This window comes from Camelus ferus, chromosome 23, assembly GCF_009834535.1.
Source record: "Camelus ferus isolate YT-003-E chromosome 23, BCGSAC_Cfer_1.0, whole genome shotgun sequence".
Classification (NCBI taxonomy): domain Eukaryota; kingdom Metazoa; phylum Chordata; class Mammalia; order Artiodactyla; family Camelidae; genus Camelus; species Camelus ferus.
In genome coordinates, this window is record NC_045718.1 from 29,798,883 (window position 1) to 29,809,958 (window position 11,076).

Sequence of the window (11,076 nt, forward strand, 5' to 3'; positions counted from 1 at the left end):
TGTACATTTATTGAGCACCTTCTGCACGTGGAGAGGAAAGCCTTTCTGTGTCTGGCCACTTGGACCTCCAGGAGCAATAAAAACAAATTCCCTGACTTAAAGATAAAGTTCCTTGGCCAAAGGAACCTGACTGAATTTTATAGCAATGAGGTTTTTTCCCCCCCTTTAACATTTTATTATGAAAAGTTTCCAGATATACAAAAAGTTAAGAGAATTTTACAGCAACAGCCATGAGCCCACCACTGAAATGCTGTAGTTATTAACATTTTGCAGAGTGGTGGGGGCTTTAAACAGCTCTTGGTATGAATGCAGTTTTATATGGGGAGCCTGGTGTGTGCTGAGCCACGCAGTTTGAGGATAGGATCCTCGGCTGTCCAGTTGCATGACTCTCTCAGAAGGGGGTTTCCTGGCCTGGGCGTGCACCGGGCTGCCTTGGGACTCCACTGCAGTGCTCGGCTCCTAGAGGGAAAGGCCCTGTCCAAGTGCTGGGGGCTCAGAGTGCTGCTTCAGTCTGTTCCCTCTGTCCCTTCCCCTAAAGGCAGTGTCCCAGGGCAGCAGCGACTCCCAGATCCTGGATCTCTCAAATCGCTTCTACACCCTGATCCCCCACGACTTCGGAATGAAGAAGCCTCCGCTCCTGAACAATGCGGACAGTGTGCAGGTAGCACAGGGGAGGCGGGGAGCCCCAGGTCCCGGGCTGGTGCAGGGATGGATGTTGCTCCCTTTCAGCCGCTCCCCATTTCATGATCCCTGAGGGCAGTGGCCAGTGCTGGCAGGGCCATCTCTGGGCCCTCATTTTGAAGTGGGGTGTCTACTCATATGGGGAGCCTGACCATGGGCAGAATAGTCAGTTTCTCCTGCCCTTGTTGTACTGCATCAGTGTGGGGAAAGGAGCCATATGAGAGGGGAGCATCTTTCTCTCTGCTTCATAAGGGAGCCAGGGATAGGTCCCCACCTGTCACCAGTGTATTCCAGAAGAGAGACAGTTCTTACCACAGCCATGTGGCTTCTGCCTCTTCTCCTCCAGGGACCAGGCTCCCCTTAGTGTTCTGTAAATCCCTAGAAATGTTTAGATGATGGACTTTCCCTGAGCAGCTGGGAGGGGCCCACTCACTGTCTGTTGAAAGTTATCTCCACGTCAGTTGTCTCTGCCAGAACTGGGTGAGGCTTCCTCTCACCTTGTGCTTAGCTCAGGGTTTTTCTTTTGTTCCTCCAGGCCAAGGTGGAAATGCTGGACAACTTGCTGGACATTGAGGTGGCCTACAGCCTGCTCAGGGGTGGTTCTGATGACAGCAGCAAGGACCCCATCGATGTCAACTATGAGAAGCTCAAAACTGACATTAAGGTAACAGGGTCCACCCTTTCTGAAGCACCCTGACCTTTCATCCCAAGAGCAGAGATCCCCAAAGTTGAATGTACATCGGGATCTCCTGGAGAGCTTTATTAAAACAGATTGCTGGAGTCCAAGGATCAGTCGTCCTAACAAGTTCCCAGGTATTGCTGCTTGTGGTGCTAGGAGAACCCCAGAGCGTTTCACTTGTAAAGAAGCACCTTGTTCACAAGGCAGGCTTCCAAGCCAGGGGCTCAGCTTAGCAGAGACCTATTTTTGAGAGGGTTTTAAAGTTTCGTTTTTCCTCTTAATCTAGAGAGGGTCTCTGTATTTGGAGATTCTTGTGACATGAATTCTAGCAGGTCTGTCACTGTATCCTGCTTCAGACGTGGAAATGCCTGAAAGCAGCTGTAATAAAAATACGATGCCTGGGTTCATGTTTTCTGGAGTCAAAGTGGCTGTGTTGGTGCACACAGTCTTTGAACTTGGGTGTGTTGGAGGCTTGGGCACAAATCACCTTGCCTTGGCCACCTGGAGGAGGAGTTTCTTCCTCGGCTCCCAGCTTGCGCTGGCCTTGATCTGGTCTCATATCTCCAGTGTGCCTTACTTCCTCAGTCTCTGTGTCCTTCCCTGCAGTGTAAGGGGTTCAAGCGCACTCCAGTCTTTTGAGCCTGGTGTGGTATGTTTATATCACTAAAAAAAAGCCTTTGCTCCTTGCTTAGGACAAAGTGTAGATCTGTGGTGTACACAGGGGAGGACACCAGATGGCGTGGTTCTTTGTGAAGGGGTTGTTATTCTCTCCATTTATGATTCTGAAGCTTTTTAATTAAGAGGCAATGAGGAAGACCAGAATTCCTGAATTCTCTGAACTTTGGGTAAGAATATGAAAGCATAAGAGAACACACATAGCTTTTCCCATAATCTACTCATATTTATTTAGCATAGATTACATTATTTGACAGTTATATGATGGGCATATATTCTGAGCCACAATGTGCATGGCCCTGAGAATTCAGAAGAGATGGAGCATTTGTCCCCTTCATCAAAACCCCTGTACTCTGTCACATCCTTGCTGCTTTTGATTGCAAGTCTTGACTGTGGGGTGTCTCCTGGTTCTGGTGTTTTAACTCGCAGTGAGCTGGACAGTACCTGGGGGGCAGCTCCTTGTTCTGGAGGTTCCTGTTTCCCCTACAGTGAGCCCTGTGTTTCTAGCTTTCCTGATACCTCAAAGCATAGGGTTTTAAGACAGAAGGGTCGCCGAGATCATCCAAATAGATGATGAAGAGGCCATTGCTGGGGGAGGTGGGACTGCTGGCCCAGCACCTGCCCTGGAACACGGGGCTGGCTCTGTCCCACCTGGGCCTCCACAAGGGCCATGTGTTACCTGTGCATCACTGAGCCTGTGCTTGTTCTTCCTGCCTCCAGGTGGCTCTCCTGGGGACTCCTTTGCTCTAATTTCCAGACGCCTTTCTTCTAGGTGGTGGACAAAGATTCCGAAGAAGCAGAGACCATCAGGAAGTATGTTAAGAACACTCATGCGACCACACACAATGCGTACGACTTGGAAGTCATTGATGTAAGACTCTCTTCTCCCTCCGCGCCCTTTAGGTCCTTCCAGCTCTTCCCTGCTCATTCCTCCAGTCTGGCCCGGGGTAGGAAAAGCAGTTTACTTTGCCTTGAATAGCCAGAGGAAGTGACTCAGTTGTCTGTAGAACAGAAAAATGTGCAATCTTATGGTTTTGGGGTGGCCTCTTATTCTGTTTTAAAGGACATTTCCTACCATAAGACCTAGTGTGGCATCAGCTATTATCAGAGTTCCAGAATCAAATGCCTCAGGGGTGCACCTGTTACATGTAGTATTAATTTTAACAACTGGTCTCTGCTCGGTGGAACCTGGACTAACATGTTGCTCCATCCCAGCCTGATTGAAACATCTCACATAGTACAAAAGGCCTTACATGTTCCAGCTCTGTAGACAACTGGTCATTCCTCCTGCATCTAGTCAGATCTTTCAGTTAACCCGAGTAACAGGTGGCTCCATCCCTCTCTCTCTTCTTTATTTAATGCTCTGGCCAGATCTTTAAGATAGAGCGTGAAGGGGAGACCCAGCGTTACAAGCCGTTTAAGCAGCTGCACAACCGAAGGTTGCTGTGGCACGGGTCCAGGACCACCAACTTTGCTGGGATCCTGTCCCAGGGTCTCCGGATAGCCCCGCCTGAAGCGCCTGTGGTACGTGCCTGGCCTGGGGAGGTGTGTTTTGGGGGTGGGGGGGTGGCCAGTACCTGTCCCTGCAGCTGTCTCCAGAGAGCTTTGTGGATCCTTGAGTGAGAAGTGTGCATGCCCCAGTGAATAAGCGGCCTTGTTTAAAGATGTAGGTATTGGCTCATCTGTGGCTGATGAGGCCGGTGTTGCCAAACGTCCCTCTCCTGACCCTCACTGTTGAGAGTGTGGCTGCACCTTATCGAGCATGGTTTCTGGAATAAAGGAAGTAATCAGATATGTTGACTGGCAAAGAGCAGGCCAGGCTGCATTCAGACCTGCCCCTCCCAGCTCCACGTCTGCCTCAATGACAAGTAGAGCCAGACCCAGACATGGGATTGTTGTGTCACCTGCTGGATTATAGACGTGACCAGCTGGACAGGAACTTAGCTGTGGTCTTCCAGGCCCCTCATTTTGTGATTGTAAAAACTAGAAGGCAAAGAGGCTTGACAACTGGACTCACCAGTGCTGTGACTTGTGACTTGTACACGTGACTTGGGCAAACTCCCTAACCTCTCTGAACCTCGTTTTCACTTACGAAAAGGAATAAAAATAAGACACATTTATTGGGTGTCCATATGGGCTAGGCCCTGGTATGAAAAACTGTTATTTACTCATATAATTTTCACAGCAGCCCCATGGGGTTACTTTCCCCCCGTTCCAAGAAGAACATGTGAGGTCCACGGAGGCTGAGTAACTTCCTGCAGCCCCTGGGTATCTGGCAGATCTGGGATCTGAACCACCTGCGCCTGAGTGCAGGCCTCAGTGACCCCTGCAGGGGGGGGGCGCTGTGAGACATGGGAGAGGGGTGTCGCACCTCTTAGCTTTGTTGCCTGGCTCATAGTGGTGCTGCTAACGTCCCATTAGAAGGTTTTCAGCTGTCCTTTTTCCATCCCTCCAGACCGGCTACATGTTTGGTAAAGGGATCTATTTCGCTGACATGGTCTCCAAGAGTGCCAACTACTGCCACACATCCCAGGGAGACCCAATAGGCCTCATTCTGTTGGGAGAAGTTGCCCTTGGAAACATGTGAGTAACCCTGGCTTTGGGGCTGGTGGTAATTGATGGAGGTGGGTGCTGTGAGCTACAGGGAAGAGAGCTTCCTTTGGCTGGGAGGTGATTCTAGAAATTCCCCACCACAATTAAGAGGACTCACCAGTTAGGCAGTGGGTATCAGACACCAATTCAAGTTAAGTGAACAAGGAAGTATAGGAATGCCTCACAAAGCCCAAGGACGGGAGTATAACCAGGCCTCAGGAACTGGCCGTGTACATTCTTTCTGTGGACCAGGAAGCAGAGAGAGTGATTTGCACAAAGAATGGTCACCTCCTAGCCCCTTTCCACCAGCTGCTGTTTAGATTTTCTGTCTGAGGCCAACTCAAATTGAACTGCAGTTTTAATCCCGGTTACAAATTCCCTGCAGAGAAGATCTGATTGGTCCACCTTGGATTGGTTGTCCACCTTGGTCCTATCAGCTATAACCCAAAGAGCAGGGTAATGTAATACCTGGGATCATGAACTAGACAGAAACCTCCTGAGTGGCCCCATAGCAGTGATCATTGGCACAAGCTGTTAAAAAAAGGACTGCACCTTCAGTTTCTAGAGCCAGAGTGGGAGGAAGCTCCTAGCAATGAAGGTGGACCGGGTTCTGTGCATGTTTGCCTAAGCATCTCTTGTGACCTTGCTCTGATAATCAGTGTTGATTTGAGAGCCTGGGGACTTCAGAGGCTCTTCTGAAACTGTCTTCTCTTAAATAGGTATGAACTGAAGCACGCTTCACATATCAGCAAGTTACCCAAGGGCAAGCACAGTGTCAAAGGTAATGTGTTTCAGAAGCTGCTGCTATAGCCCCAGGCACCATGACCAGCACAGGGAGAGAACTTTCTTTCCCCCGAAGCCCCATTCCTATGGCTGGCTTTTGGAGTTTGACTCTCTGTGGCTGTAGCTGGTGTCACAAATGCCATAGAAGAGTCTTGGCTCATGCTTCACTAACTGGATGCATTGGCTTTGGGTTTTAACCTGACTTAGCTACAGCATTGAGGGACCTCTAGTGGCACAGTGGTACCTCGGGCTTCTTGGGTTGCTGAAGCTCATAACATGACTTAGGGTCTCCTGCTGCCCAGTTGAAGTGGCTGCTTTAGAGTTCTCAATAGAAAGCAGGAGATGGGAAGAACTACTATGCTTATGAAGATCAGTTAAGGATAATACCCTGGTATACTTGATACATACCTACAGTTTTAATGTCTTGAAGAAGGATACAGTATGGGATTTGTATGTCTTTTTTTTTTTCATTCTTTTTTTTTATTGAAGTATAGTTGATTTACAATATTGTATTAGCTTCAGGTGTACAGAAAAGTAATTCAGTTATATATATATTTCAGATTTTTTTCATTATAGATTTTTACAAGATATTGAGTATAGTTCTCTGCTATTCAGTAAATCCTTGTTGTTTGTCCATTTTGTATATAGTAGTGTGTATCTGTTAATCCCATACTCCTAATTTATCCCCCTCTCCTTTCACCTTTGCTAACTATAAGTTTATTTTCTGTCCTGAGTCTGTTTCTGTTTTGCAAATATATCCATTTGCATTATTTTTAGAGCCCACATGTAAGTGATATATAATATTTATCTTTGATTTACTTAGTGTGCTAATCTGTAGATCCATCCATGCTTCTGCAAATGGCATTGTTTCATTCCTTTTTTGTGGCTAAGTAGTATTAGTAATATTCCGTTGTATGTATGCAACATCTTCTTTGTCCAGTCATCTCTTGATGGACACTTAGGGTGCTTTCACGTTTTGGCTATTGTAAATAGTGCCTCTATGAACACTGGGGTGCGTGTATCTTTTTTTTTTAACTTTTTAAATTTTTTCTTTAATTGAAATATAGTTGATTTACAATGTTGTGTTAGTTTCTGGTGTACAGCATAGTGATTTAGTTACACATACATATATGTGTGTGTATTCTTTTTCATATTCTTTCATTATAGGCTATTGCAAGGTATTGACTGTGCTATATAGTAGGACCTTGTTTATTTTATGTATAGTAGTTGGTGTCTAAATTCCCAGCTCCCAATTTATCCCTCCCCGCCCCCTCTCCCTCCTGATAACCATACGTTTGTTTTCTATGTCTGTGAGTCTGTTTCTGTTTTGTAAATACATTCATTAGGTTTTTTTGGTTTTTTTTTTTTTTTTTTTTTTTTAGATTCTACATATAAGAGATATCATATGGTATTTTTCTCTTTCTGGCTTACTTCACTTAGTGTGACAATCTCCTCCCTGGAGCATTTTCAACATCTGTTCTCACAAATCAGATCACTTCTGCCTTCTGTTTTGTAGGTTTAGGCAAAACTACCCCTGACCCTTCAGCTAGTATTACTATGGATGGTGTAGACGTTCCCCTTGGGACCGGGATTCCATCTGGTGTGAGCGACACCTGTCTACTGTATAACGAGTATCCTTTTACAAGTGTGCTGTGTGAACCCAGAGGAATATTCCGGAGCTGTAGAGGTACTTATGTGCAGCCAGTTAACCTGGGCCCTGCTAACTGAAAACCATCCTGTGGTGTGTCTCGTGGTGAAGAGTTCCCCTCAGTGGTCTCTCGTTGTTCGGGGTGAGGGGCCTGAACCCCCACCTGTGTGGGTTTGCAGGGTGTGGCCAGGGGCCGGCTTGGGGGTGGCAAGTGCTCTCTCCATCATGGAACTGTTTGTTCCTTGACATGCTTCCCCTCCAGGTACATTGTCTACGATATTGCTCAAGTCAATCTGAAGTATCTGCTGAAGCTGAAGTTCAACTTTAAGACTTCCCTGTGGTGAGCTGTGAGGTGCGGCTGAGTCGCAGCCCAGTGACTGGTGTGAATTCGCCTGATGGGCTTCACCCTGACCGACCAGGCAGAGACCTCAGCTAGGTTGCCAAGGGATAGTACCTTCACTAAATCTCCTTAGAAAGGATTTTATATGAACACTTGGTCACATGTTTAATGATTTTCCCAGCTTTTCTGATCCCTTTTTGTGTTGGTCAGGGCAGGGGAGGGGGGTTGTTTTGAGGGTTTTTTTTCTGCCAGCCATAACCTTGGTAGATACAACTGACAGTAGAGGAAAAGTTGGGGAGGGTTTTTGTGTGTGTGTGTGTGTGAGTCTAGACTAGTCCAGTGAAAGAATCAAGCCACGTTAGAACGTCTGCCTTACTGGTTACCCCAGGGAAGGAAAAAATAATCTTCCATCCTTACTTCTAAGTGTTCATCTTTAGTTTTGGAAGAAATGTTAAAGCATTTATTTTGAGGTAAAAATAAAAACTAATTTCATACTATTTAAATTTTCTTTCTTATTCTGCATTTATTGTCACCCTTTTTAGCTTTTTGGGTTTTTTTTTTTTTGTGAAGAACATTAACAATTTCTCATACTTAGAAACAAAAAGCGATTTCCTTATCTAGAGACACTTGAATGTGGAAGCTCTCAGAATATGTAGTATAGTAGTTTTGAGTTGCATTTGAAATTCTCAACTTTCCGATGAGCAATTTTGTCTTCGAAATTAAAACTATATCACCAATATACCCAAGGGCTAATAGTAATTCTGAATTAAAACCGGCTTCTGTATTTGTGCGTTGTGTGTTTGGTCTCATTCTGACTACAGATCTGGTTAATCTTCACGGTGCACAGAACCTGTAGGGTGTAGGGACTACCCGTATCTGTGAAACCCAAGAATATGCCAGGCAACAGACAGCAGCACCCAGTAGGGATGCTTGGTCTGAGTGACAGAAAACCAAGCAGAGGAGGGCAGTCCTCCTTTTCTTCAGTTTACCAGATACTTTTTGGTGATAAAACATGTCAGCATGTTCTGTCCTGTGGGGTATTATTTCATATATATTGTATTGCCTCATACTACTACTGTGTATTTGAGAATGATGCTTATTAAATATTTATATTTAGGTTCCCTGAAAGCCAGGGTGGTATCTTACGACACCCTTGACCTTTTACAGGAGAAGGGGAAGTGTGAGCCGAAAGGTAGAGTCACAGGCAAGAGAGGGCAGCAGAGTGAGCCGCTGTCTCAAACCCAGAAGTTTCTGTTTTGGTGTGGAAAACAGAAGACAGACATTCAAGACAGGAAAGAAGAAAAACATGTTCTCTCTGAGTTGAGCTACATTTAAGTGATTATAACGGGTGCAGTTTCTGAACGGTGGTTGTGTCCCTTAGTAGCCATGTCTTGGACTTCCTGCAGTCAGCAAACTTGGAGGGCCATACAAACCCAAGTTAGAATTCGGATACGGAAACACTGACAAATCGATTTGCTAACAGAGTCCTTGTGTCTTTTCATTGTCTTTAACTTTTGATGAAAATCCTTAGCACCATGGACTTGAGGTCCCCTCTCCTGATTAACCAGCCATTCAGCAAGGCTCTCAGGCTCTCTACACACTGAATATTTTGTATTCTTAGCCTTTTTTTTTTATCAGCACAGAGAAAGGCAATTACCCTCACAGGACCTGATTAAACAGTATTTTTAGGCTGGAGTGATTGCTTAATGGGTTCGCTGTAATCAAAGCTGATTTCTTTCTTAAAGAGAGATTCACATTCCTGTTTCCATATTTTCCTTGTAAAAGAGGGAACTTATGTTTCAATATTCATATTTTGGTTTTCTTTATTTACAAAAATCAGAGTAGCAGCTAAAATGAATGCATTTGAATTTAAAAAATTTTAAGACGGCAGCAACGGCCTTCTGCAGAAGCACAGGGTCCGAGATGAGAAGAGGTGCTGCCCTCGGCCTCTCCGGGGCCGCTCTGCCTGGAAATGCCCTTAGACAGGTGTCCGCCCGCCGCGCCACTCAGCCCCCGTGTCTGACCGCACTGTTCCTTCCGCGCGCGGCGTGGCGCATGCGCACGCTTTTAAGCCTTCCGAGCGGAAGCAGCGCTCATTACTCCGACGTGTCAGCGGGGGTTCTGCGTTGGCGCTTCGCTTGCTGCACGTCGTTGAGTGTTGCCCTCCCTTGGAGGTGGGGAACGGCTCCTCCGACAGCCAGAGCGCTTTTGTGAAGCTGCTACCGCGACGTGACTGGAACTCTGTTGGGTTGGATTGAACACGCTGTGCCTTGAGGCAGCCCCCGAGTGAAACCTAGCGGCGGCCTGGCCCAAGGTACGTGCGTAGTGCGAACTCTGTTCAGTGTGCACATTGAAAGCCCTCGAGGTGCCTTGTCCTCTGACCTTCTCCAGACACCTCGTGTCTTCCCACCAGGGAGATTGAGTGTCAGGAATGGGTTGTCGCCGACCTATTGGGCTGGTTTGATTACACCCCTCGTCCCCCAGCTGCTTTAAGGATTTCACAGTTCCAAAGTGGCATGACTTCCTTCCCCTTCCATTCTGTGTTCCCCAACTTTGGGGTGGTTTTATTAAGGAATTGATGTTTCTACCACTTCAGACCAGGCCCTTTATATAATCACTCACTGGGGACTGAGCTGGTTCTGTGAGGTCTGGTGCAGGAATGAATGGCCTCCCACCGCCCCCTCGCTCCTGCACTTAACCTCTGCATGGAAGATCAGACAGCAGCCTCTGTTGGCCCATTTTTCTGGCTTCAGAGAGCAGTGCCAGTTTTCTCATTTCCTAGTCCCTGAAGTAGGTAATCTAGGTTATAAACAGATACGTTTTTGGAGACTCATTTTGAAAAGTAAAAAGAAAATGTGGCCTGTAAACATGTTCCTCTTTGGTGACTTGGCCTCAGGTAGGAGACTGCCAACCAGTGGACAGTGCGGGTGATGGGGACCCCAGAACGTCAGCCCTGCCCCACCACCATGCTGTTCTGAGAAGCCTGGCTGCTTATCCAGGGACTCAGCTCACAGCAAAGGTGGTGCAGCCATGGGCTCAGACCCATGAACTGACTGGTTTTGCCTCACACTCCTTCACCCAGTGGCCTGATTGAAGGTGAAATTGGCTCCTAACGGTATGGCTGTGAGACAGCACCCTGAGGGGATGGGGTTCCAGCTTATAGGACCTTTATATGCTTTAAATCAGAGACCAGCCTATGGTCTGGGAACCCGGGTGGACTGGGAGTAGCTCCTCGCTGTTACCACATCTGACATCCACTCACAGAATTTTTACTTTGAGCTCTGCTGATTTGGAGATGGAAGGCCCTGAGGGAGAGATACTTCCCCTAGGGGCCCCAACAACAGTTCCACTGAATTGGGAGATGAGGCTGCCACGTGGCTGTTTGGGGCTCCTTAAAGGCCACTGTCCCCACAAACAGAGAAAGGGATTATTCTACTGGCTTGAGTGACTGATTACCAGGTGGGAAATAGGGATGCTGGACCATGGAGGTGGGAGGACAGTGTCTGCAACCCAGGTGATTCTCAGGAGCATCTCTTAGCACCACCATCCACTGATGAAGGTTAGTGGAGGTCAGCAGCTCACCACAGTGGTGGGGCTCTGGAGGACTCAAACCCTCAGAAACGAAGGTATGGACACTTCACCAGATTGAAAACTGATCAGTTAAACTTCTGGATGAGG

General features: G+C 47.0%; 1 protein-coding gene across 1 annotated transcript in view; it reads left to right on the plus strand.

Moving 5' to 3' along the window:
- Window positions 1-8,182, plus strand: part of PARP1 (poly(ADP-ribose) polymerase 1) — a 41,108-nt gene extending 32,926 nt beyond the window's left edge. The window contains exons 16-23 of the mRNA XM_006188117.3: window positions 539-661; window positions 1,217-1,345; window positions 2,808-2,906; window positions 3,407-3,559; window positions 4,491-4,618; window positions 5,347-5,408; window positions 6,927-7,041; window positions 7,321-8,182. Of these exons, the coding sequence (XP_006188179.1) occupies window positions 539-661; window positions 1,217-1,345; window positions 2,808-2,906; window positions 3,407-3,559; window positions 4,491-4,618; window positions 5,347-5,408; window positions 6,927-7,041; window positions 7,321-7,402 (891 nt within the window). The 3' untranslated portion in view covers window positions 7,403-8,182. The remainder of the gene's footprint in view (window positions 1-538; window positions 662-1,216; window positions 1,346-2,807; window positions 2,907-3,406; window positions 3,560-4,490; window positions 4,619-5,346; window positions 5,409-6,926; window positions 7,042-7,320) is intronic.
- The last annotated feature ends 2,894 nt before the right edge of the window (window positions 8,183-11,076 follow it).